At 40.4% G+C, this 26850-nt stretch overlaps 5 protein-coding genes across 12 annotated transcripts; all 5 read right to left on the minus strand.

Moving 5' to 3' along the window:
* Positions 1–6645: 6645 nt before the first annotated feature.
* Positions 6646–9842, minus strand: LOC112565026. Its single transcript, XM_025240251.1, has 6 exons — positions 9711–9842; positions 8860–8970; positions 8618–8673; positions 7474–7596; positions 7214–7256; positions 6646–6948 (listed from the first exon to the last, which is right to left on the minus strand). Exons 2-6 carry the CDS (start codon positions 8943–8945, stop codon positions 6933–6935), a joined length of 324 nt encoding a protein of 107 aa, XP_025096036.1. The 5' UTR covers positions 8946–8970; positions 9711–9842; the 3' UTR covers positions 6646–6932.
* A 1039-nt stretch (positions 9843–10881) lies between these two features.
* Positions 10882–13342, minus strand: LOC112565025. The gene is made up of 6 exons (XM_025240250.1): positions 13193–13342; positions 12855–12965; positions 12620–12669; positions 11635–11757; positions 11374–11416; positions 10882–11177 (listed from the first exon to the last, which is right to left on the minus strand). Exons 2-6 carry the CDS (start codon positions 12938–12940, stop codon positions 11138–11140), a joined length of 342 nt encoding a protein of 113 aa, XP_025096035.1. The 5' UTR covers positions 12941–12965; positions 13193–13342; the 3' UTR covers positions 10882–11137.
* A 1309-nt stretch (positions 13343–14651) lies between these two features.
* Positions 14652–16895, minus strand: LOC112565027. The gene is made up of 5 exons (XM_025240252.1): positions 16734–16895; positions 16374–16426; positions 16018–16095; positions 15747–15802; positions 14652–15152 (listed from the first exon to the last, which is right to left on the minus strand). Exons 1-5 carry the CDS (start codon positions 16814–16816, stop codon positions 15111–15113), a joined length of 312 nt encoding a protein of 103 aa, XP_025096037.1. The 5' UTR covers positions 16817–16895; the 3' UTR covers positions 14652–15110.
* A 1319-nt stretch (positions 16896–18214) lies between these two features.
* LOC112565071 lies at positions 18215–19695 on the minus strand. Its single transcript, XM_025240324.1, has 4 exons — positions 19514–19695; positions 19104–19165; positions 18828–18888; positions 18215–18557 (listed from the first exon to the last, which is right to left on the minus strand). Exons 1-4 carry the CDS (start codon positions 19597–19599, stop codon positions 18443–18445), a joined length of 324 nt encoding a protein of 107 aa, XP_025096109.1. The 5' UTR covers positions 19600–19695; the 3' UTR covers positions 18215–18442.
* Positions 19696–21196: 1501 nt separating this feature from the next.
* LOC112565070 lies at positions 21197–24292 on the minus strand. Of its 8 annotated transcripts, none has more exons than XM_025240322.1 (6): positions 23685–24292; positions 23342–23459; positions 23049–23095; positions 22606–22683; positions 21944–22004; positions 21197–21584 (listed from the first exon to the last, which is right to left on the minus strand). In XM_025240322.1, the coding sequence occupies exons 2-6, from the start codon at positions 23428–23430 to the stop codon at positions 21527–21529; spliced, it is 333 nt and encodes a 110-aa protein (XP_025096107.1). In that variant the 5' UTR covers positions 23431–23459; positions 23685–24292; the 3' UTR covers positions 21197–21526. The 8 variants fall into 8 exon arrangements, with proteins under 8 accessions (XP_025096107.1, XP_025096105.1, XP_025096100.1 ...); XM_025240320.1 differs by having other exon boundaries at positions 23788–24215; XM_025240315.1 differs by having other exon boundaries at positions 23749–24203.
* Positions 24293–26850: the final 2558 nt, after the last annotated feature.

Raw genomic sequence — 26850 nt, forward strand, 5'->3', positions numbered from 1 at the left:
TATTTACAGAAGTTGTTAAAGTTCTCTTTTCCCTCTCCACCTTTCCACCCCTATTCCCCCCCCCCACCATCCCACACACACACTTCTCTCATCTCCATTCCCCCTATTTTTTTGTCCACCTCTTTCCCCTCTTTCTGTAGCCGAATTATCTAGCACTTTATATCCAATATGTGTGTTGAGGAATTCGAGAGCAGACAAACATGCTCTTTCACTGTCTCGATAATTTTTTCCTGGGTTACGTTTTCTCTATTTTGTAAATACCTTAAAAAAAACCTTCAACCCATTTGAATTAGTCGGGTACTTTGTCAACATTAATTCAGCTGACTGTTTTTGGGTTGTATTTAGTGATAGACAGGAAAAGACAGAAAGAAACAAAGAAAGAAACTAAGACACAATCTCCCGACTGAGAGAGAAACAATCGTCAGGGTTCGTCGACCTATCCCAGATATAAGGTGAAAGGTGAAGTGAAGACGGCCATTAGACATCGGGATAAGAGCGAGCAGACCTCATATATTTAGTCTAAATTGCACTTGACTGGAAATTTCAACCGTAAACACCACAGGTAATATTTAGCGTACGCGAACACATCGTGAGGGTTTGAACCTACCGTTTGAACTTTCCCCTTCTGTCCTTCACACAGTGCAGACACGAAAAGTGCGGATGAAAGAAACTTCACGAAGAGGCACGTGCTGTTATTCTGACATTATGTAGCAGGTAAAGTACTTAAAAAATGAGGCTGTGCGTGGCACAAACACACAGGCTGTCAGCTGGCATGATTCGCATACTGGGGTTGTCATACTCCCAAGCAGGTCAAACATACCTTCGCGGCAGTGTTCAGTTGGAACGCATCGAGGTCACTCGCGGTTCCTCCTTTGCTCGTTTTATTTATTTATTTTTTTTTAATTCAATATCTTGTGATGAGTTGTTTTGTGATTAATTTCACGTTGATCTCGTGTGACCTGGTGAGAAACTATCAAACGAGTTTGTTTGTTTGTTTGTTTTGTTTTGTTTGTTTGTTTGTTTGTTTGTTTGTTTTGTTTGTTTTTAAGTAGTAGCGGAATCCTTATCGTGGGATATTGGGTACATATGTACTACAACTCACACGATCCATCGTTTGACTATACGATCTGAGATTACAAAATAGTGTGTTTACTATTACTCTGGAAAGATTGGTGCTAGTTCAGGGAGGACAACTGACTGTATAGCAGTCAGGTCCTACAAATTTCACGATTAAAATATAGTAAAACACTTCATTCGGTCAAGTCTGCTGTACTTTCTTCCCTCTATCCGTGACTTCTGTTGATAGAGCTGACTGCTTTGCCACGATATACCCGTAGTTGCTGGCTCGGGGTAAAACACCCAGACCACCACCCTTGCTGGTGTGTTTCCTAGACCTCTATTGATATATACTTTAAGCAAACAGTGGACTGAGTTATGGCCTGTACCTGTGGTCACAAAGAAGTGCGGCAGAAACCTTCAGCTCATCTTCTACAACATTTTTAGAGTATGTTAGGTTTCCAGATATCAGGAGAGCATTTAGTTTACTATATAGTATTATAGTGCTTAAATCATTTTGTGTTGAACTGCATCACTTTTCATTGCACATTTAATCAGTTAATCACGGCCGACTCCTGTAAGTAACGAAAGTAGATGAAAGCGTTTAAAACTGAGGTCGAAGGTCACTGTTTTTAAGAAAATGGAGGACTGTACTCTTATACAACAAAACAGAACTCTACAGTTATATAAAAAAGCTGGATAGTATGGCATTTCCCAGCCACCCCTACTCTACTTTCTTCTCCGCCCCTGTGGAATAGGATGTACATGTGGAAATACAGTGAAGAGTTGAAAAAGTTACCTGGAGCAATCGACAGAAAGATCAGCGGCTTTAATCTTGGCTTGCCCTGAGGTAAATAATCGTGTTGACAGTCACTGAATCGATCCTCTCCCACTTTCAAATCATGTCAGAGCTCGGCTACCAACGGCTGTCATCCAATCAACCACCATCACCACGACCACCACTACCACCACCACCAACACCACCACCTACCTCCCGTTGAAACTGTTCCCCCACTGATCCCTACCCCCAGTTTACCTGTCTCCCCGCCCTGACTGCATACCTCCCCATACATAATTCCATAAGCACCCGGTGTCTATCAGCAGCACGTTGTGGACTGTACTTAGCACGAGATGTCAGTCAGTGTTGACAGAGCCTCGCGTGTCTTGTCCACGCGTTACACTTTCAGGTCTGCGAGTCACTGGCTGAACACTACCACTACCTGAGGAGCTGGTCCCTGGCTGACACCGACAAAACTTGTCCCGCTACTTGTGGTGGAGAGGACTAGATCACTACAGGTGACTGTCAACACACCTTTCCTGTAGGGGCCGTAGCCATGGACGGAAGGTAGGGCGACTAAGCAGGTGGTTAACCACAGTCAGAGGGTCAACCAGGAGGGAACAGATGCAGACTACGGAGGGAGACGAGTACAGGGGACCTCCCAGTACCTCCCCGTCATGCTCCACAGACACTCTAAGGCGTTGTCAGTACTGCCTCAGGTACTTGATAGTTCGAAGGTTGCGAAACCTCGGTGGCAGCTACCAACCTGCACTTCATGGCGCCGGGCCCTGGCTGATGAACTGCAAGCAGTGGGAGCTAATCACCACCAACAACAAAAATTTGTAGTTCAAAAACTTCTGATAGGGTGCCTGATATATTTCAACTGATGTGACAGCTTTGTCAATAACTTCTTGTTCACGCTGAGCAGATCACGATGTTTCAAAATGCTTGTGTTTCTACTAAAATAGCGAGGAATAAGTATCTGTAATATTTTACACTGTAATATATAAGGAATTTTTTTCTTGAATATCACACAGACTTCACAAACCCTCATCACGTGATGTATCTGCAATTCGTCCTGTGATAATTGACATTTTATGATTCAAGATTCTAAAGTGCATCATTCTTAATAACAGCCGTTCTGGAAAACAAGATAGATATCCCTCTGAGAGTGTGGGGTTGCTATCACGAGGCAAGTGACTGCTCCACGACATACCCGGAGGTGTGCAAGCCCACCTGTAACAGTGCCAAGTATCCTTAGTTTATTGGGGACATACGCTGAGGGCTCGGACTCATTTGAGAGAAAACTTATTAGCAGGCTGGTAAGAGAATTCAAAGACAAGTAGGATACACGAAGCCAGTGAGCAATTAAGTGGCATTGCGTACTCGCACGTGTGGCGTGGGTGGCGGAGAATTCGAGAATGTGATTGGTCCGAGGCAAAAGATCAGTCGCGACATCTCTGCTCGTGTGTCTATTCCCCAAGTATCTGCACATGCTCCTGACATCCATGAACCTCACTGAGAGAAGACGTAAAGTAAACAGTTTATTCGACGGGGCAACACATGAAGCCGAGGTACACACAACTCCTACCCCATCCTCATCGTCCCCTCAAACCCTTAGTGAATCAACTCTAGCCAGCTTATAACCGCCATTTTCTGTAGATACCGGACCGAAAAAAAGCTGCAGCAAACGGACCAATTCAGCACTACCCATTCAGCTACAATTTTGGCATGTTTATTCCCCGTTTAGCTTATTTGTCTCGCTGACCATCCAGCTAACATCTTAACGACGACACGTGCACCTGACCCCAGACCGTTAAAGACAAACTTGAGTGCACGAGCCTATCACGCTCTAAAAATTCCTTTCATGCCTCCTATTAAAACTCGAACTCGAATTCTAGTAAAAAAAAAAAAAAAAAAAGGATTTTTCGATACATTTAATAAAAACTCCGTGTCTCGCACCTTCAGAAGCCGCCGCGGCCACAGAGCCTTTGACTCAGGTTCGACATGACTTAACGACTTACATTAACGTCTTCTGCTCAAGTCGTTATTCTGGTCACGTGTGGTCTGTGCAGGCCATTTCAGTAGTTTGCAGTCCTGTGTTTGATGACTCAGGTGCACGTGTGTGTTTAACGACTCGGGTGCATGGCTGTGCTTTATGACGCACGTGCATGTGATTTACGACCAGTGACTCAGGACCGACTCGGGGACTCACGTGCAGCTCACGCTCTCGGCTCGGTTCGGTTTACGACACACGTGGCGGGGTGCTTTATGGTTGCTGTTCAGTTTACAAGCTGGTTTACGACAGTGACTTTCCAGCCAGAATGCATCTTTTGATTCTTTTAGGTCTTAACAGGCGCACCCGTGGTCTGTGTTGATAAATTATTGACGGGTGGTCTGTGTTGATATCTTAAATTATTGACGGGTGGTCTGTTTTGATATCTTAAATTATTGACGGGTGGTCTGTGTTGATATCTTAAATTATTGACGGGTGGTCTGTCCTGATATGTTAAAATATTGACAGGTTTATTGTTCGGGGCTGTGTTCTACTGTCTTCTCTGTCACTGGGTCACACGGCAGAACTTTCTGTTACAGTAGCTGATATTGAACTTTCTGTAGCTGATATTGAAGCAAGTAAGACAAAACTTTATTTATCCCTGAGGACAATTAGTAGCAGCTCTTTAGGAAAGCAATTCAAGTATAAGGTATCACAAATTTTAATATAATATTTTAATTAATTTTTTTAAATTGCTCATTTCAAACTATCAAGCGAAACATTTCTTGCTCTAAGGTCGACAACTCTTGACACCAATAGGATACTAGATACACTGGTTGTCTTCCCTTCTCTGTTCTTCATATTCCAGAAGAGCAACAAGACTGTTCAGGTCGATTGATGACAGGCACATTTTCAAACCTGTACAAGTTTACATGAAGCTTGAGAGCAGGAGAACATTTTTTTAATCATAGATTCATTCTTGTTCTATTGAGCTCACTGTTTGAATATAATAAAACTGAACATCTTTCTTCGATTCATATATGTGCGTGTGTGCGTGTTCCTCAATACCAAAGATGCCCTAATTAAGAGGAACATAGAGAAGCTGTTTCTCTTTCAATAATTTACTTTCAAATTTTGTGAATAAAAATAACTTTCAAACGCTTGCTAAATTAATCAGACAACACCTGATAGCTAGAATCATCATTAGAGGCAAGAAATAAAAAGATTCTGAATGTTGCTGATCTAAAATTAGTAATTAGTTTTTTTAAAGTTGCGATCAGACGGCTGCGAGAAGGAGAGAACTAAAGTAGTCACATACAACGACCCAGATGTGCTTTTTAAAGATACTACAGTTTTCTGAAGGCTGCTTGTTCTATAAGCCCGGGAAGAAAATGTCAGCAAAAAGCAGGCAGCCTCTGTTCCATCAAAACATAGTTGATGTGAGATTGTGTAGTCGGCATTACCACGCCCTTTGACATGTGTGCTTATTGACGAGATAGACAACAAACTGAATTCATTCTGACCAGAAATTCTCCTGATGCGTTTAATTCCACAGTAATGAGACTACTGATTCTGGTAAAAGATGAAAAAAGACAGTAAATGTTCAAAAATTTGAGTTCAATTTTCCACCTTCCCTCAAAAAAGCTCAATATGCGCGGAGAAGCTGTTTGAATGGTAAACACTAATGCGAAAGAAATGATTTACAAGTTACTGTATACTAATTTTCTGCGCAGTATTTTCTCTGCATTTTCATTACAAACGAATTCCCGTCCCATTTATACATGTACCCGAAAATAAAAATTATAGCTGATTAGATTTTTCTCTCTTTCTCTGACCTTTCCCTCACAGAAAAAATTTTGTGCCTGAGTTAGAGATGCATGCACTGCTCTGTGAAAATTTGTCTTCGTGTTTGCTTGTTTGCTTCAAGTTTGAAACTTTGTTTTTTCAGAGGTTTTTCGTATAGAGAACAGAATTAAATCCTTATCAGGGTGTGTAAAACACTTCGACCATTAGTTTACGAGGGGCATTGTGCAGCATTGTGTAGCTCAACACAACTGATAAGAGAGATTTGCTAGTCCCGTGTCTTGATGAGTGATACTCATGTTTATTTTCCGGCAGGTCGAGATGATACCAGCTTAACTCATTGATATTAGGATTACTTCTGATTGTTCTCTTCGTAAAAACGGAAGGAATTTTATGAAAATTTTTATGAAAACGGAAGGAATAAAGAACTAATATTGTTCATCAAATGATGTGTCATTGTCGATGTCATATAACGAAGAAACGATGCACAACGAGTAAACAAACGGAGCCCGTTCGAGAGAGACAGATAGAGAGGGAAGGAAGGAAGTTTTACTTTGAGCTAAATGTTTTTTTTCCCTGCAACCTTATCCAGCATACACACTCGTTTCCGGCACTAAACACTCTCAAACACATTATTAACACCGCACGCGCCTTGTTGGTCGGATGATTTACAAGCAGCAAATCCTCTTGAACTGATTGTAGCCTCGATAAAGGCCGACAGCCAACACAGAAATAAGGAAATCTGCACAACGGACGAGGAGACTATGGGCGTTACAGAGGGACAGGCTGACAAACGTGTGAGCATCGCATGACCACCAGAGGCGGCCATCTCCTCCAGCAGCGGTCCCCACCCTTGTCTTAGGACGACAGTCACCAGCATAGTGATGACAGGACCAGAATGAGGAACAGCTGGTGGAACATTCGTTTGTTCTATCATGTCTTGTGACACTGTGAATGACCACACACTCAAACACAGACACACACATATTTGAATTACAAACAAATAAACAAGTTCAAAGAGATAAACTGAGATTTAGTGTCAATCTTTACATTACAAAGCACAAGACACCCAGGCTTTTGAGGACGACCGCCAGGTGGCCTCTACAGTGAGGAAGACAAAGTATTGTCAGGTGACATGAATGGCAGTTGGAACTGTGGAAACATTTGCAGACAGCCTTCACCATTGTTAGAGCGACATCGATGTCAGGTGCGAGATGTGGAGACAGTCAACTGAGACGGCGTTGAACTGTTGACAACATTTGAGGTTTTCGTGGCTACTGCTTGAGGCTTCTTCCTTCGCTAACCTCTTGATCTTCTGAAAAATATTTATTACACATATAAGATTATGTAGTTCAAGAAAGGGAAATATTCTTTCTCTCTCTTACTTTCTCTCTGTAATGTATACATTGATACTTACATGTTTATGGTATGCTCAGAGCGTTTGCGTGTGGGTTTTTGTAGTGTGCGTGTGTGTGTGTGTGTGTGTGTGTGTGTGTGTGTGTGTGTGTGTGTGTGTGTGTGTGTGTGTGTGTGTGTGTGTTGTAGCAGAATTTAAAATGTCTATCAAACAGTAAACATACCCCCGGCATCTGAAGCGGCATCCGTTGAGCGATAAGATCCAATCTGAAAATAACACAAATAATATTTATGTAAAATTAGAGAAATTGTAGACATACTGTAGTAAGTTACCCCACTATATTATGACAGTTCTCATTTTTATCTATCTGAGAACAAAACAAATCATGATTACTGAATGACACTTTGACCTGCAGCAGTCATGGGCTAACGGTCTGTGACGACAGCATTGTACTTGTGAACAAAGCCTTTGTTTATCATTCACCTCGCTTGGATGGCGGCTCCGAGTCATCACTGTTGTCCCCAGAGTCCTCGTTTGCCTCTAGACGCTTCTCCATCATCTCTGATGAGACATCTTGGTTGATTGTTAACATCAAACCACGAGGGTCTAAGGAAAACAACCCAACCATCGGGTAGTGTTATCAAGTGAAACACAAGATATTTGTGAAAGTAAATGTAAAAAAAAAAAAACGGTTGTGCACAATTATGTTGAAGTAGATATTTATTTGGAGTAAAGACAGACTCAGATGTTAGAACATTTCTCTACATGTAAACACTCTTGTGTTAACAAAACATTCCTTGACATACCTGAATACTGTCTAACCTGTGGATATAAACATGTCCTAAGACCAACATATGTGGTGATTGAATATATTCACACATGCATACACACATTCGATTGTGAATCTCTATGTGTTTTACTAAGACATTTTTACACTGTGAAACACATTCAGACATGTAAAAAGTCTTTTAAATACTGGAGACAATTATCGATACAATAAGAGATTTCCGTGTACACAATTCTCGTAACTCATCGCGACATTTTGTTTAATCTTATGATGATAGTCTACATCCTGCCTTTTTATAGAAACTTTGAATAATTAAAGTTATTCTGTTATCAGTTTTAAATGGTATTGGATTACCGCGTAATACTCTTAATGATACAAATCATCAGATTAAAAAAAGAGATAATGATAAGTTTTGTTTTAAAGCTACCAGACTTTCCTCCCAACCTCAGTAGAGTGTGTGTATATGTGCGTGCGTCTGTGTGTGTATACATGTGTGTGTGCTTCGCTTTTCTTGTTGATGTTTTTATGTTTTTGTTTGTTTTCCTCTTTTTGCCTCCATTATGGTGCAATAAGTGCTCATACCCACAAATAAAATACAGCAAGAGAGTAAATAAAGATGTCTGCCACATTTACGTGTGACTTGTGGAACACAAACATTTGGATTAAATTTGCTTTCTTGAGTAACAACTTTCTTGAAGTAGATGCAATACACGTGCGAAAGAATGAGGTGATTATTACATGTCTCATAGCATTGTAATGAATTACACCTGTTACTTGGACAGATTGACATGGCGGCAGGTGGCTAACATGTAAGTGCTTCACGAATGATGGTATGCATACCTTCATAATCAGTTAGCATCCTCCTCATCAACTCTGTAAGTAATCCCACGTCTCCACTGCCAACAGACAAAATACGTTTTGGGGGTTAATTTTACCCCTAAATAAACAATAATCAGTGGAGTTAAGTCCACCCGTCCCTCTATCCACCCCTATTGCTGTATGTTTCATTTAGATGGTAGCAAACTCTTACTTTTCTAAACGAACACCTCCTAAGGTCGCTCACACAACAGTGTAAAAATCACCTTTGGAAAGAAGGAGCAGCAATGGTGGGGCTCATCGTGACCATAGCCAGGACAGCCAGCAGGCCGAGAGCAGTCAGGTGAACCATTGCACAGTTCAGAGGTCGCTGCTTTCTAGTAAGAAAATTTACAAAACGTGTCTACATGGATTTTATCCATTTACAAACTGTATCATATTGAGTGATAATGTTAGGGAAGTGACACAATCCTTGAGGACTCCATTTGCTCTTCATGCACTCTAGCTATCTTATTTTTACTAGTCGACTTTTGTCCTGATAGTTTCCATAGAAACACGAAGGATAGTCGCTCGATCAGATCAAAGCAAAGACATTAGCAACTGCTTTTTTTTCATCTTACCTCTTTCATCAATGAAGGAAAAGGAAGACAAAAATGTATGAACAATATTGTGACCACTAGTTTGATGATTTGATGTTGTTGCGTCCACACTCAAGCAATTTATTCTTTGGAAACAATCTCTCAGTCTTTAATTTAATGTTTCGGTTGTTTGTTTGTTTGTGTGTTTGTTTGGTTGGTTGGTTGGTTGGTTGGTTGGTTGGTTGGTTGGTTGGTTGGTTGGTTGGTTGGTTGGTTGGTTGGTTGGTTGGTTGGTTGGTTGACTAGTTTTTGTGTGTTTACATTTACGTACATTTTGCAGTCGAGTCTCTGACTGAACAAGCCTTTACAGCAAACATTTTTCAAAAGCAAATTTAATAGATGATAAGTGAGGATTAGGACAGTACAACTGCACTCGATAATCAGGAAAAGACAGATTAAGTATGAGTCCCCGTTAATAATTAAATCATCCGCCAAAGAAGATTATAAAGAGAGAGGATAAGACAAAAAGTCAAACTTACTCTGGTAAGTAGATGCCCAGGTCAGACAACTCAGGATATCATTGTCACTGACTCGCTGCTCTTTAGTTTTTAACGAGCATTTCGTCGGCCGTCACAAGCATCGTGATTGGCTATTGACTGGTCTCTGATCTGCTCCCCACTTCCTGTCAGGCTCAGTGATCTGACAGCTCGCACTTCCTGTGGCAACAGTTTTCCCCGCCTCCTGCATTATTCGCAGTCTAGTTGTTTGTCCTTCTACACTTGAATTTGATGTTCCTGTCTTCTTTTTCACACTGTGATATTCCCCTCTCAGCATCTCTTAGGAGAGGGATGGACGATCGTTTTTCCTGCTAGGCTACTTTGATATTTATAACATTAGTCGTGTGACATAGAAAATTACCCACTAAAAATTATCCTGTTTTGTTTGTTTAACTTGTAGTTTAGCCACAGTGTTCACGCTTGTATCGCGTGTACAATCTCTGCCTGCCACTGCTGTTCTCTGAGTCACTACAATCCGCCTTTCGGTCATTAGATATGCGAGAACTGTGGTTTGGCACAATAAAAACACAGCAAAGTATGTTTGGTGTTTGTAGAATATGTCTATAGTTGAAAAGTTGCTAAAGGAGAGAAAATACATAGCATTAAAACCTTTGTTTCCTTAGTCATTATTCTCTGTTTGCGGTTGCGTAGAGGAGTAGATTAACGAATGATGATGATGATGATGATGATGATGATGATGATGATGATTTAACACACACGTATCTCCTCCTGATAGAGTTCATGGTACACACAGACATACAGACACAAATAAAACCTAACCTAAACCAAAAGGTCGAAGAACCCTATGCGTATCAAAATAAAACCGGAAGTGACTTCCCATCGGCATGGAGTGAAGGTCACATGCATTCATCATTCCCAAATATCTTCCACATATTAGCTTAGTATACATTTACATATCTAAGCAAAAAAAGGTTATAGACTTAGTGAAATCTGTGATTATGTTGGCGGAGTGGATGGTCCCTACCCGTGTTAGAGCTACAGTCACCAGCATGTGATCACAGGACCAGAATGAGGAACAGCTGGTGGAACATTCGTTTGTTCTATCATGTCTTGTGACACTGTGAATGACTGCTAGAAAGTGACCACACACAAACACACATATCTGCTTTACAAACAAATAAACAAGTTCAAAGAGATTAACAGTTATTTAATGTCAATCTTTACATTACAAAGCACAAGACACCCAGGCTTTGGAGGACGATCGCCAGGTGGCCTTTACAGTGAGGAAGACAAAGTATTGTAAGGTGACATGAATGGCAGTTGGAACTGTGGAAACATTTGCAGACAGCCTTCACCATTGTTAGAGCGACATCGATGTCGGGTGCGAGATGTGGAGACAGTCAACTGAGACAGCGTTGAACTGTTGACAACATTTGAGGCTTTCGTGGCTACTGCTCGAGGCTCCTTCCTTTATCGGCTCTTGATCGTCTGAAAAATATGTATTACATACATTAGATCATGTAGTACACGAAAATGAACTTTCTTTCCTTCTTTCTCTCTCTTACTTTCTCTCTGTAATGTATACATGGATTCTTACATTTTTATGGTATGCTCCTAGCGTTTGCGAGCGTGTGTGTGTATGTGTTGGAGCAGAATTTAAAATGTCTAGGAAACAATAACATACTTAGGACAACCGAAGCGGCAGTTGTTGAACTTGAAGGAGAAATCTGAAAATAACACAAATAATATTTATGTAAAATTAGAGAAATTGTAGACATACTGTAGGTAAGTTACCCCACTATATTATGGCAGTTCCCATTTTTATCTATCTGAGAACAAAACAAATCATGATTACTGAATGACATTTTGACCTGCAGCAGTCATGGTCTAACGGTCTGTGACGACAGCATTGTACTTGTGAGCAAAGCCTTTGTTTATCATTCACCTCGTTTGGATGGCGGGTCCGAATCCTCGCTGCTGTCCACAGAGTCCTCGTTTGCCTCTAGACGCTTCTCCATCATCTCTGATGAGACATCTTGGTTGTTTGTTAACATCAAACCACGAGGGTCTAAGGAAAACAACCCAGCCATCGGGTAGTATTATCAAGTGAAACACAAAATATTTGTGAAAGTAAAGGAAGAAAACAACGGCAATGTACAATTATTTGAAGCAGATATTTAGGTGGATTAAAGACAGACTCACATGCTAGAACCTCTCACTAAATCTCTCTACAACTTCAGTATACAGTGTGTGTGTGTGTCTACAAGTTCACTGTAGTATATATATCTACAAGTTCAGTTGCCGGTGAGAGCTTTAATAATAATAAAGATGTCACTCATTGTGATTGATGTTTATCTGTCTGCAGTTTGTTTAGTTATCATGTTTCATTTCAGTTTCTGGTTCTTGAGCTCTTGTTACCACTGATCTTCGCCATGTTTTCCTTGGTCGTCAACGTTTGCTCTTCCCATCAGTTGTCCAGTGAAGGGCGGTTTGGTGTTTTCATTCTGCACGCCTGCTCTCGCCATGTCCAGCATCGTCTTGACATTATAATTGACAGATATGTGCAGCTGGCTCTTATGAAGCTTTCTTTCGTCGTCATTATGGTTGGGAAGAATATCTCGAAGATTTCCCTCAGACATCTGGTATGGAAGGTGTCTTGTTGGTGCCTGACTTTTGTTTTATTTTTTATCCTCCGACATTTACTCTCTTACAACTCTAGTCTTCTGTTACAATGGCAAAGGATGGTTTGCTTTGAGATGGCGTTCACATTCCTGTCCGTATGTCCATCTGTTGCTACTAGACTGTCAAGATATGTAAATATATGAAATACATGTCTCAGTATTGTAATCAATTACACCTGTTAATTGGACAGATTGACATGGCGCCAGGTAGCTGACATGTAAGTGCTTCATGAATGATGGTGTGCGTACCTTCATAATCAGTTAACACCCTCTTCAGCTCTGCCAGTAATTCCTCTCGACTGCCAACAGACAAGAAACGTGTTGTGGGGTGATTTTTTCCGTAAATAAATAATAATCAGTGGAGTTAAGTCCACCCGTTCTTCTATCCACCCCTATTGCTGTATGTTTCATTTAGATGGTAGCAAACTCTTACTTTTCTAACCAACAACTCATAAGGTCGCTCACTCAACAGTGTAAAAATCACCTTTGGAAAGAAGGAGCAGCAATGGTGGGGCTCATCGTGACCATAGCCAGGACAGCCAGCAGGCCGAGGACAGTCAGGTGAACCATTGCACAGTTCAGAGGTCGCTGTTTTCTAGTAAGAAAATTTACAAAACGTGTCTACATGGAATTTATCTATTTACAAACTATATCATATTGGGTGACCGTGAGGGAGGATTAGGCTGAGACAATGCAACTTCACTTGAAAATCAGGAAAAGACAGATTAAGTATGAGTCGGCGTTTCCAAGTCCCGTTAATAATTTACACATCAGCAAAGGAAGATTATAAAGAGAGAGGATAAGACAAAAAGTCAAACTTACTCTGGTAAGTAGATGTGCTGGTCAGACAACTAATGGTATCTTTGTCACAAGTGTGGTGCTCTTTAGTTTTTAGCGAGCATTTGGTCCTCCCTCACACAGCATCGTGATTGGCTATTGACTGGTCTCTGATCTGCTCCCCACTTCCTGTCAGGCTCAGTGATCTGACAGCTCGCACTTCCTGTGGCAACAGTTTTCCCCGCCTCCCGCACTATCCCCAGTCTAGTTGCTTGTCCTTCTACACTTGTATTAGACGTTCTTGTCTTTTTTTCTGTGATATTCCCCTTTCAGCATCTCTTAGTATGGGGAAGGAGAACCGTTTTTCCCGCAAAGGCTATTTTGATATTTATAACATTATTCGTGTTCCGTACAAAATTATCTATTGACAGTTAGCCTGTTTTGGTTGTTTAAGCTGTAGTTTAGCCACAATGCCAAAGACCAACCTGAAAAATTTGTAGATGTTGGGGATATAATCCTAACCTGTAAGTTTTAGCCTCCACAATTTCTCCGTTGATTAATTATTCGCTAAGATTCGCACCTGCGTTCAACGAGTGCTGATAACAGTGTACTACGTCACGTTGGTGCACCATTCACAACATTGCCTGCAGTCAGTGTTGTGAATGGTGTACCAATGTGACGTAGTACACTGTGAGCGGCTCTCGTTGATCGCAGATGCGAATCTTAGGAGATAATTTACCATGATGAAAATGTTGTTTGCATTAAGCACTGTACTTCAGCCCTGGAGATGCTTCTGCAAATAGGTTGATTCCTTGATTCTTATTCATAACTTTTTTAAAACATTGTGCTGTCCGCAGTATTGATAATCTTGCAATATTTTGTTTGTAATACGTTATTGATATTTTTACAATAGTCTCCATACTCTCGCTATATTTTATTTGTAATTTGTTGATGATACATGCACAGTCATTAGTCATACCCTTTATGGTCCATAAATAAAGTCTTCTCCAACAAATTTTTTTATGGATGTTGCTGAACCAACTTTTGAAACATAATAAGCAAATTGAAATACCGAAAAGCTGAATGACACTGTTTCCTACTTTTTAAATTTTTTTGTAGGTGGGTGGGGGGATAGGGAAAAGACTCAAGTTTGTGATGGATGTGACCGCAGCTGCTCGACTTCAAGAAAGGCACCATAGAGAGTGGTACAGCGAGCAAGACGACTTCCGGCTTAGGATCCTAGTTGCTGCTGTTGACCATGATGTAGTTCTCACAACTTATCTTTCAGTTCCGATCACGTGTAAATCAGCAGCTATATGCATGCACACCTTAACTAAGTCATTTTAGGGAAAGTTTAAAGTCGGTGGGGTTGGACTCCACCCTCCTTGAAAAGAACCCTAGGCCCTGTTAACCCCTTACAGTTCACACCCACATAGCTGCTAAGTCATGTCACCAATATTTTAACAGATGAAATGCGTCAGTAAGGAAAACAGAACAAGAACAATGAACCATATCTTGTTTATTGCATGACTGGAGGGCCGCCCTCCTCACCACCGCCCACCAACACGACAACACATAGTTCTTCAATGCTTGGGAAATCTTAGCAAGATTGTTGTTGTTGTTGTTGTTGTGTTGTTGTTGTTGTTGTTGTTGTTGTTGTTGTTGTCGTCGTCGTCGTCGTCATTTAATGAAGTACTGGGAACAACGTGAACACAAACTACAACTGAGAGGTTTGTCAAGTGTATAATGTATTAGAAGATGTTCAAATCTTCGATTTGGAATGCCTGAGTTCTCATGGTGTGTTTGTTAATCAGTCTGTGCATAACATGGAAGGAAATGCTCATTTAATGTGTGATTTAGAATAAATGTTTGTTTAAAAAATAGATTCTGGAGCTTAGAGTCCACCGACGGCAGGTGATGGGCACAGGTGGAGCCAGGTGACTTACTCCTCCTTTGGTCCACCTTATTTCTTCCCTCTAAGTTGTTTTGAAGTTCTTCTTGTCGGCTGGAATTAAAATTCAGGACTTAAGTAGTGTCATATAAAGTGCATCAGCAGAAGAAGAAGACTATGGTGACAGTTGTCTGGGTGTTTGTGTCTGATGGATAAGCGGATAAGTGTTTGAGCACCAGTGACCGCAGAGGCAATCATAAGCCTTGTCATGTAGTGTACTTGTCCCACTTTCATCAGAAATAAACTGTTAAATTAAATTTGCTTTTACATTAGAATGAAGTTCGTTTTTTGTGGAAATATTTTAGTACTTTATTTTAGTATTCAGTCTGAATGATGGGCCACAGATAGACTGCCTGCAGACAGACCACCCTCACCCCACCTCCGACGTGAACTTTTACAACAAGAACGAAGTACAAATTCACTTCCAGTTTAGCTATCAAAATGAAAAAAGAAGAGCAGACGATGGCTAAATCTCCTGTAGACGGAGGTACGAAAACTCAAGCGTCTGCATGTATATGTATGTATGCATGTATGTGTTTGTGCGTGTGAGCGCTCGTGCGTGCGTGGTGAGAGAGAAACAGATTGCGTGCATCGATACATTTTATGTTTTAAAGTTGTAATTATTATTAGTAAAAACACATTTCTTACCGGGTTCTTTCTATTTTTCCTTCCTTTACAAGAATATCTACAACCATTGCCTCCGCCTGAAATGAAAGTGTACCTCAGGTTACGAGGTCAGTTCTCAATCATTTCCTCATAAAATATTCTCAATGCACCTTCTTATAAAAAGCATTAACCCCCAAAATCTGCTTCAATAAAAAAAATTAATACAAAATAAGGCATATCTGTGAAAAATAATTACAGCAGTTATTTTAAAGGCTGCCTTGGGTGAAATGTTTTCATGTAATTGTAAACTCACGCTGTCTCAAGGAGGACTCTACTTCCATGTCCGTGTCATCAGTCGCCTCCGGTAGTTCTTTCTTTTCTACCATCGCCTCTGCCGAAACATTGTCAGAAACAAGTCACATCACAGCACGCCAAGAGACTTCAAAACTAAAAATCCTTAAATGTTTAGTGGAAGGCATTTTTTTTTCTAATGACCGGATGAAGTGCTGTGCCAAATCTGGGGATAATTATTCCCTCCTGAAGGTATTCACCTTAAAACATCACGAAGCACAGAAAGGTGAAATGATTATGGTCTTGACATAATTATAGTCCCAGCTCTACCACTGGCTATAAGCTAACATGAATATACTCCATGATGACTATACTTACCCTCATACTGTCGCAGCTCCTGTTCCAGGCTGTCAGCGGCATCCAATGCGCTTCTGTCAATATAAGTATTTAAAATTGTCCAATATTTTCTTTTATAAAGAAATACAGTTGACGCTTGTTTAAAAAGGTTTTATGCTTGTAAAAAATAAACTTTTAACCTGCAAAAATAAATAAACAAATTGCATGTCAGTTTTATCTGGATCTGTGTCTACGGAATGGAGAATATTGAATCCCATTTCAAACCATCCGCGACAGTATTGTTATATAAGATGACAGCAAAAAAATCTCACTTTTTAAAATTTAACACCCTCAAAACTCTTGACTAAATGTTACAAAAATAAAGATTAGTACACTTGTTACCTTTCATAAGGACGTGCAGACGTAGGGAGCAGTCTGGATGCAGCCAGAAGAATGACCAGGCACAAAGGAGACAAACGAGTCATTGTTGTTTTCTGGCCTTTCACTGTCGAATGATTCAAACTTTGCAAAATAGTTGACTTAAACCTACGCCAACCAGGAACTCATTTGTTTGTGTAAGTTAGTGCTTAGGCTACGTGCATCAGTAGAGAAGAGTAATAGGAACATTCCTTCTTTGAGCCACGGACATAATTTTGCGTCTTTTAAAATAATGGTAAAAATATCTGGCTAGGAAGTAAGATGTGTTGTGTCTCTGGTCAAGGCTGAGAATATAAACACAGATAGGTGAGTTAAATATTTCAAAGGCAAGAATCTAAGTCTTTGTGCTGAGTGCATTGTAACAGTGGGTGTATTTCATCATCTTGTGAGGCATTCCAGACCTGGCAGTAGGACCGTTGGATATCTGTATTTGTGGGTGTGTAGAACAGAGATGCTCATTAGAAATTTAATTAGAGCATCTATTAAAGCCTTGTTGTTGACACAGTAGAAATAAGGTTCCACATGCAATTCCCATTTAAAGTTTGCATAAAATTTACACCTAGGGCTCTCTGTAACGTGGCAATACAAGTCGATAGTCAACAGGACAATCACACAGAGAAATTTGACAATATTTTGTACACCTTCACTCTCCCAGACGAAACTATACCTGTCCAGAGTCACGTGCACATTCGACACCCAGCACGCTTTCCCTCTACTACGAAGCTCAAGTAGCATCTTACCTGGAGGTCAGCTGGGGTCAAGCAAATAATAAAATAAAAATTCCAGGAGATCTGGATGAAACTGAATGCCATGCTTTTCCATTTTCATTTATGTCTCTGACTAGTTCCCCTAGAGGCTGGGAGAAGAGTAGAGGGCTAGTTATTTCACCTTGTTTTAGACCATCTGAGCCATGGGAAAGTTTGAGATCTGCTTTGGAGCGCACCCCAGCTTGTACGATTTTATAAAGGCTTTTGAAGGCGCGATGTCCTTTACCTCGGATGCCTCTTTTCCATTTAGCTAGCCACAGTTTTGTGAAAGGAACAAGAGTCAAAAGCCTTCTGGACAACTAATAAAGCTAAAATGGAAGTGTGTGCGCGTGTGGTTGTTTAGAGAGTGAGATGTGGGGTTGTGTTTGGGGTATGTGTATTTGTGAGTGTGGATGTGTAGGGCTGTGAGGTGTCTGTGTTGTGTTGAGGAGAAGGCTGTGGGGTGAATGTTGTGGATGTTGGGTGTTGGCTGTGTGTGTGTGTGTGTGCATGCGTGAAAAGAAAGAAAGATTGTGAGAGATACGTTTTACAACTGGCGTGTACGAGCTTCTGTATGCGGTGTTTATTTTCCGAAATTAATTTAAATGTGTGTGCTCATTATCTAAAATGGGTTAGAGAAGAAATAATGTCTAAACCTTTCTTCTAAAATTCTTACTCACAACACAATCAACACAAATCTCAACTGGACGACTTTTTAATTTTCTCCATTGTAAGCCCTGCATCAAGCATCATCAAGGCAAAAGTGTCGCTAGTGAAATCTACTGTTCGTGGATCATCAATGTCTAATGCTTACATTTACTTTTGTTAGCAGCAAGGCTTTAGTTATCAGTTTTTGTCAAATCAATTGATCAGCGATTTCTGTGCCCTCTGGCACATGAGGCGACAATTTGAGTCGACAGCTGTGTTTTAAGTCTCAAGATTTTGCAGGTCGATGGTCAAACCCTCTTTGGACGACAGTTGACCAGTACCGGGAGGAAAGACGTCGGTGCCGTTAGAAAGTCTGATAGTGATTTGCGGAGACCTGGAACAATAAAATGATTTCTTTACAGTTTTATTTTCTACATTCTGTATGATTTTGTTCGTAGCGCATCTTTCGCTTCCAAACAGATATGCTAAGACATCTGAGTTTGTGTGACTCTAGTGTGTGTGTGTGGTTGGCTGGTTGGTTGGTTGTTTGGTTGGCTGGCTGGCTGGCTGGTTGGCTGGTTGGTTGGTGGTAAAGAAGAGAGGAATTACATTAACAGGAAAAAAAATTTTACAGGTTTTTCACAATGAGCTAAAAAGAAGTTACCCTTTTGGTTTTTTGCGGAAAGATAGTCGAACAAAGCCCAAGTCATCATCCTTGTCTCCATCTACAAGAAAATGACAACAGAAACTTAGGGAAACACAAATTAACACCTCTCTCCTTCTTCTTCATACATGTTCCTTTTTTTTTTCTTTCTCTAAAGCACACACTCTCTCTTTCTCTAAAGCACACACTCATGCACACACACGCTGACATACATACGCGCACACAAATAAGTGCCCACATTTCACACACACACACACACACAGACATATTGAATACCTGGAGCTGGACTTGTCACAAACTGCCTTTCAATCGACTTCTTGTGCGTTTTTCCGAGAGCTCTGTAGTTTATTTCATGTTAGATTAATATCTTCATTAGTTAATGATGTCTATTTCTAGTTACTTAATAATGAAACCAAAAACGACAACCATGCACGCAAGCACAAACGTTTACCTAGATATCTTCACAGATCATACCCCCAAATACTCATTAACATTCTTTAATGCATACACATGTTATGCACAGACTGATTAACACAGGCACGCACACATACACACATGCGCACGTACGTACGCACACATACTGTGAGTACATTAACAGAGTCCAATGAAATTTATCGAATAATAATTCGTTATACTTTGTTGCCTCTTTAGAGGACAATGAGAGTTAACAGGGTGTTTACGGGTACCTGTGGAATGCACGCCGTCTAGCGGTGGTCAGGGAGATGCAAGCCGCCAGCAGCAGCAGCAGCACCACGACAACAGGTCTGGCCATGATGGTCCTCCTTCCTCAACCAGCGCAGCGCCAGCAACGGAACGATGGCTGTATGGTCACTGCAAATAAAATCTCACTTCTATCTTTCGTAGCGAAGAGCAACATTATTTGTACTTGGAATACATTAATTAACATTCAGCCATGAGCCTGATGAGCGGCTCTCTTCCGCGTAGCCAATCAAAACGGCTTATCTGCAAAGCAATCATCGTGGACACGCCCTCTTCTTGAAGTCGTAGTGTCGGCAAGCCAGACCACAAGCAGACCAACAACCAGTTGCACCGGAAGTCATTCTGTTTGACCGGAAGTTCACTGAATGCACATAATCTTCCAGTGATACGGCTAGTCATTAAAACTGAATAAAAATTGTAGGATTTTAATTAATTTGCTTATGTTCCCTCTCCTCGCCTCATATTTTAATTATTGAGGGAAGAAGCAAGGACCAGCAAATGGTTGAGGAGGCGGGCAGACTTTCCATGGCGATTATTATTTTAATGTCGACTTAAAATCGCAAATTTAATGCAAGCATTGTTACTAGACATTTAAGAGCTTAGTCTGGATTACCGTGAGTTTTGTAGCTATTTCTAGCACTGATAACAAGATTTGTTTGTCCTCCCCATACTTTGTGGCGATGATCCGGAATGTATTATCCGGTAAATCGTATTATACAGCCAAATCCACAATCACCATCTCGCTGTTGGATTGTTCTTTGTATAACAAGATTGCATGACCACATCCTGAGGTTAGATACGAGGGGCAGCAATCTGCTTACCTCAAGTGTATTAAGTCTGGTCCCTGGCAGTAAGTCAGCATCATCTACTCATCTACAGTCTGTCTCTTACTCTGTGTCGCCAGTCTGCTCCACTACATCAACCACCAGCAACCTTCCTGTCTCGGTTGTTTAGTTTTTAATCCCAAGTGGGGAATCCTTCCTTCTGAGATATTTATCTTGCTTAATGTTGTACTTGTTTTAGGTGTTTGAAAGACTTAGATGTTCTCTTTCTCTCTCTCTCAATCACTACTCTCAATTTGCTTGCAACTATTATCCACGAATATACTAGACTTTCTAGCCCAGGCAGTCACTCTGTAAATAAAGTTAAATAAGTCATTTAAATTAACTGTAATATCTTCTCACAAAGCTTCCTCATTAGTCGCACGAAAAGTAATCTTCGCCCACGTGACAACTACAGAGGCCACGCCTCCTAAAAGACAGAAGGTTGTTAAACAACCTCTTCCACCCCACACCACCACCACACGTCCCCTGGCATCGTTGTCTGCAGCCCCTCGAATGAACAAAGAAGTTTAAAGAAAGGCAGCTCTAAATGTATGAAGAAGTCGCACTAAGTTAAAAGTGACTGAATAGTTAAATTAAAAGAAGCTAATTTCACGTTTGAAAAAGATAACTTTTTGTTGTGAACACATTAATCAACCGTCCCTATCCTTTGTCCGCAGATCCGTTCCTACCAACGATTATTTGTGTTCAAATAGACGAGTTATGGCTTCATCATTAAACAAACTTTCACAGGTAAGAAAGATTCCATAGCTGAAATCATTTTCACAGACATAGCACACATTTTTATTCAGGCTTTGAACAAGATACTTTGCTGAAGTCACCTTCATCTTTATTTTCCAAAACAAACAGGATAACAATTCAGCTCTTGTCAAATATTCAAGATTGTCTGAGAGAATGAAAGTTCAAAAAAAGTGGTGTGAGTTGAACTGTGAAGTCTGATTGATTGATATTTTACGAACTAGTCCGCCTGTAAACAGGTGCCACATGTAGAGAGGCACTAGGTGTGCAGGAGGCAGGGTCTGATCCCCCAACCTGATGATCCTCAGTATCCACTGCGCCACCAAGCGCGGTCAATCAGGTGAATGGTTTGTCTGAAAACTGTCACAATTACCAGTCCACACAGGCTATTCCTCGCAATTATTGATTCTTCTTCTGAGTTTTTTTCCTGGTGGTGAAAGATAGATGAGGCAGCGATCTCATAAACAGATATCAAAACAGATGAAAGAGCAACATTCAAAGTAGTTCATCATGAAAAGAAACAACAACTCTGAAATAAGTAAAACCATAGCAAGACAAATGAGTTTGTTTTTAGTCAATCTTCTAAGGTTGCTGTTAGTGATGGTTATATAAAAATAGTGGGCTATATTCCCTTTCTTTCTCACAACACATACACATGCACACACGTGTCAGGTCATAAGTATTACAGATATAGGTTGATGATGTGAGACACAAAGTGCAATGAGCATATTTTCTGGAAGGCGCTATATAAATAAATTATTATAATTTGTAAATGTTACTATTGAATTTAAAATGCCTAGAAAACAGTATACATACTTGTACGATCTCAGTGTTTTTATCACTATGCAAGCATAGTGACACTTGTTGTATATTCCTCCTGCAAAGTAAAGAAATTACCAAGCAATCATCATATTATATTTACATTCACGTGCATTAGTTTGTTATCTGACTTGAATGTGAAGCATGTACACTTGCGAATTGTGTGACAGATTTGTTGGAAAGGGTAAAATGTTGTGAGAATGGTAAGTCTTCTAGGTTCTAAAATGTCTACCGGACAGGGGGGGGGGTTGCAAAAGCGTTCTGTGAGATGGTTGACTGGGTATATATATATATGAAATATAAATGAAAACATATAGCACTGTTAATTATTCTTAAAACAACCATTTCATCCTTTAGACACATTTCCCTTTTCATTAGTAAGCTTTCATAAGTTCTGACTGAAAATAATAAATAGTTCCAGGTAAGTTAGGATATCTGACCATCTAATAATTGTCTTCGGACATAAAAACAAAACGTGTTTTGGTATTTAATGTACTTGAACAAATCGCTGTTCTTATTTTTCTGTTGCCTCCAGGGAATGTTTTCCACAGGGTTAGCTAACTGGGCCTTATGACATGCATCTGCTGCTCACAACTTTACTGTTTCTCTTATTTCCTCTCTGTTGGTGTGAGGACACCCTGAGGTGTCACGTGACTCACGTTTTACTGATGAGACTCCTCCTGTAGTGTCCACAGTCCTCTCTGGTCTTTCAAAGGTCTTTGCTACAGGCTGGCTGTCTGTTGAAGACAAGACATTCACGGGAATCAGAAAACAGAAACGCGCTTAAACGAAATTCTCTTTTTGATTGTCTGCATCTTCATTTACTTACTGTCCGTGTCTGTTCATCTCTTCTATCTTGTCTTCCTTGGTTACCTTCTGCTCAACGTCTGCTCAATGTAGGTTCTAAAGCCACACAATTAGGGTTAAGTAGGATTGTCCAAGAGACAGCAAGGTCAAGAGCCTTCGTGGTTTCAAGAGCACTGATGCTTTAATGTCTAAAATTGTGTTTAGTAACTGGCAAGAACAGAATGTGAGCAGCTGACTAAGAAATGCTTATTGTAGTAGGGTCGTGTAAGGTTTAAGGACTTCAGAGTCAGAATACCTTCATAAAGTCCTGGATGTCCTATCAACTTACCTACACTGGCTCGTCTGTGAACAAAAAGAAAATCGCATTTACTTGTATGTCATCCAGTAATTTGAATTCACGGATAACAGTCTTTCTCTCCGTTTTGTCCTTCTATAGCTTCCACATACATAAGCATATATGCATAAAAGCATATGTGAATACTTATTGCATTTGTATTTAGATATAGAGAGACAGCGACCTCTTATTTACTGTATCTCTTTATTCTTGCTCAAATAAATGAAAATGTTTAGAGTTATCTCAATTCTTACCTTTCCAGATAACCACTGAGTGACATTCCTGAGCTTAGGGTGAGGTTAGCCAAAATAACAAGGAGAGCCAAGGGAAAGAGGCGGGCCATTGAGAATGTGAGGATTTGTCTACTTATTTCTGTCATACAAGAAAGTAAATAGAGAATTAGTCACAACTGCAGAATTTCAAATAAAAAGGGAAGTATTTAAACAGATGAATTCACATCCACGCAAAAAGTTTGCCCCTTAGACACTCCTAATGGTGCAATGTAACACTAGAGCATAGAAACACTATTATTTTCCATATAAACCACAGGTAAGTCAATAATCAACGATACTGATAATGACAACATATAGCACATACCAGCCACGCCATGACAATCAAACTAGGCCAAAAGAAAACTATGAGTATACGCGACTACACTCACGGTGATGAGTTGTGAGGAGGAGAGAGAGGAAAAGCTTACTGTCGTCAAGTCCACGGTGAGAAGGTTCTCGACTGACTGGCGGTGACATGCTCTGTACTCGCCACCCTTTAGTGTGCCATCCCCATATCGCATCACATCGCTCCACACTTCCGTAGACAATAAACAGACAACACTTAGCCTGTAAGACAGGAAACCAAGTGAGATGTGCATAGCTTGCTGGGTGATACTGATGATGTGATAGGAAATGTGCTACAGCTACATCTAGCACGTCTCCAGACTGAGTGGTGTCGGCGATGTGCCTGCAAACTGAGATAAAAACAAAGTTTCTTTTATATTTTTACTTGTTTTTCTTGATTTTACCATTCTTCATGGACATGAATGAAATGAGGAATGAGCTGTTGTTGCTGGCCTGAGAAAGAGAGATAGCTCAGAAAGTTTAACAGAAAGCCTACAAGGGAGATCTCAACAATTTTGCCGGAGTCAATCGTGAAAGAGGATGATGACAATAGATAACGAAAGCTTAAGCAGGAAGAATGTCCTCTTCACTTCTCTGCTCTGTAACAGTCCCCGAGCTGTTACTCGTATGTAGCACGTGTTGAAGCGCTATTCATCCTGTGGTTCGTACTGTAAACTTCTCTGTAGCATTCCGACAAATTTACAAACCCATCAGCAAATCATCACATTCATTAATAGGAGTAAGAGAAATGAAGGAATTCTACTCTGCAGGTAAAGTGTTTCAATAGTCACTCGTTTCTTTTTCGTTCACAAAAGAAACAGTTATTTCAGGCTTCTTTATTCGCCCTGAAGGAAGAAAAAATATGAAAAAGAGAGACCGTCAGACAAGAGACATATAGCATCTGCTAGAATGAATTGTATATATATATATAAAACACTCTTTTTTTATTTAAAAAAAATAAATAAATAATAACCGTGTTCCGAATACAACTTGTGCCGTGAAATGGGAGGCAACTCAAACTGACGTCGTAATGCAGAGTTATCCCCATTATACCAGGCCATCTCTAGGTTGCTGGCCCAACATTAAATAACAAATTTTGTACAGGCTGAACTAGATTTAGAGTTGGCTGGAAGACATTTTTCTAAAGTTTCATCAAGCTTGAGGGGGATCATCAAGGGGACCCGTGGAGCTTCTAGCACTGCATAAAAGCAAGGCAAAGAAAGATGGAAAAGTGAATTAGACCGGAGGGGGATTACTTTAAAGGGTAAACTCTGTAGTTTGTTGGAATTGAAATAAATTGTTTGTGGCGCTAGTCATTACTTTTCAGACATACTTCGTTTTTATTCATCATTTTGTAATTTCGAAGATCGTAGTATATTTTCCAATCACTTTGAGATAGGCTTGCATAAGACCATTAGTTTAACAATTTGATGCCCTGTGTCGACACAACCGCCTTTTTTTGTTGTTGTTTTTTTTGGGGTTTTTTTATTTTTTATTTTTTTATTTTATTTTTTTTTTGCATCAGCCTGGAAGGGAAGCGGTCGACACAGACATCTATATGTCATTTTATGCATTACAATCCTAGTCAAGGAAAAGGGCCTCACTATCGTGGGAGGAAATCTTGAAAAAAAGAAGCTATATAAGGGAGTAAAACCCTACATCAACTCTTAAAGCTAACATCTGCGGGCGAAGGTTTCCACGATGAAAGTACCAGCCATGGCCCAGCGTCTACGTGTTCGTGACCATGCCTACTGCAGGTTATTAGGTTTCTAATAATTAGCCAAAAGGTTAAATCGCCTTAATTAATGCTAACTAGCCATAAGGTCAAAGTTATTGTTGCCTCCTACTGGCCACTTCACGCAAGTGATGGCGTTCATTTTAATTGCAGGCGAACGCTGCCTGGTAGAACAGGCGCTGAATCACAACCCCCTGGTGAAGACAACACTGGTCACGTGCTCTGGGACCTGATGTGAAATCTCATGACCATGAGAGGATAGTTTTTAAACATCGCAGCTCTGCTGGTTTGAAGTCGTTGCTTCAGGGGAATCATGCACACGCTGGTGTCTCGCATCCTCACAAAGATTTTTAACCCTCCACCAGGAACGAAATTAAATTCTGTGTCGCGGATGGCGTGCTGTGGGTGCGTGATGGCTGATGAGAAATACCTTATAATTTATTTATTTGTTTATTTACAACGCCGCTGCTGCGGAAGCCACTGTACTACGTTATTATCCAACATGTCATCGACGGTCTCTTGTTCGTCAGTTTGGCTGCACTCTGCATTTTGCCCGAGATAATGATATTCGTGATATTTCTGGCGAGATTGTTGCAGTCCAGACGGTGTGCAGCCAGCCCATGGCACCTCCTGTGAGCCTGACTCGTATAACGCAATCTTCCCCATTTCGATCCGATTTTTTTCCAGACGCAAAACGTCTGCTGAAAGGCATTTAAATGGTCTTTTTTCTTGGGGAGTTTCCGCCCTGCCAAGAAGATAGGGCTATTAATCAGACCGCAGTAGTTTTCTTTAGAAGGTACGGTGGTGCGTGATCTGACGGAGACAGACATCAGAAGGGCCGGCTATTAGAGGACGTGAACTGGGGGGCAAATCACGTTGTACATCCCCCCTACACTCACAAACCTCACGTCCCTGACGATCACATTACCTCATAATCAAGACAGCTACAAACTATTTTTATTTCACAACTAGCCAGGCTGTATTTCTTTTTCAGTTTTAGCCCATCTTCCTGTTCTACGACCGCAGAAATTATGAGGACAATTTTTGAAATATTAAGATAGTATTGCACATTGAAACCTTTTTTCTGGGATTTTCTTTTTAAAAAAAAAAAACAACAAAAAACCGTAAATGTAGCAACTAAAGTACAGTTTACAATTATAACAACCAAAGTTCATTTGTTCAGTTTTAACAACCAAAGAATAAGTTAGATTTTTCCCAAAATATCTCATCAGTTACCGGGCCAGCGATTAAGAGATTTCAAACTGCTCCGAAAACTGCTGTTAACTGCTTCCCTAGAAATTATTATTATTTGTGTGTGTGTGTGAATTAGGGTCACATTTACATTCACATAAAAGGAAATGGAGAGAGAGAGAGAATGTGTGTATAGTATAGAGAGTTAACAGAAACATGA

Source organism: Pomacea canaliculata, linkage group LG5 (assembly GCF_003073045.1).
Source record: "Pomacea canaliculata isolate SZHN2017 linkage group LG5, ASM307304v1, whole genome shotgun sequence".
Classification (NCBI taxonomy): Eukaryota; Metazoa; Mollusca; class Gastropoda; order Architaenioglossa; family Ampullariidae; genus Pomacea; species Pomacea canaliculata.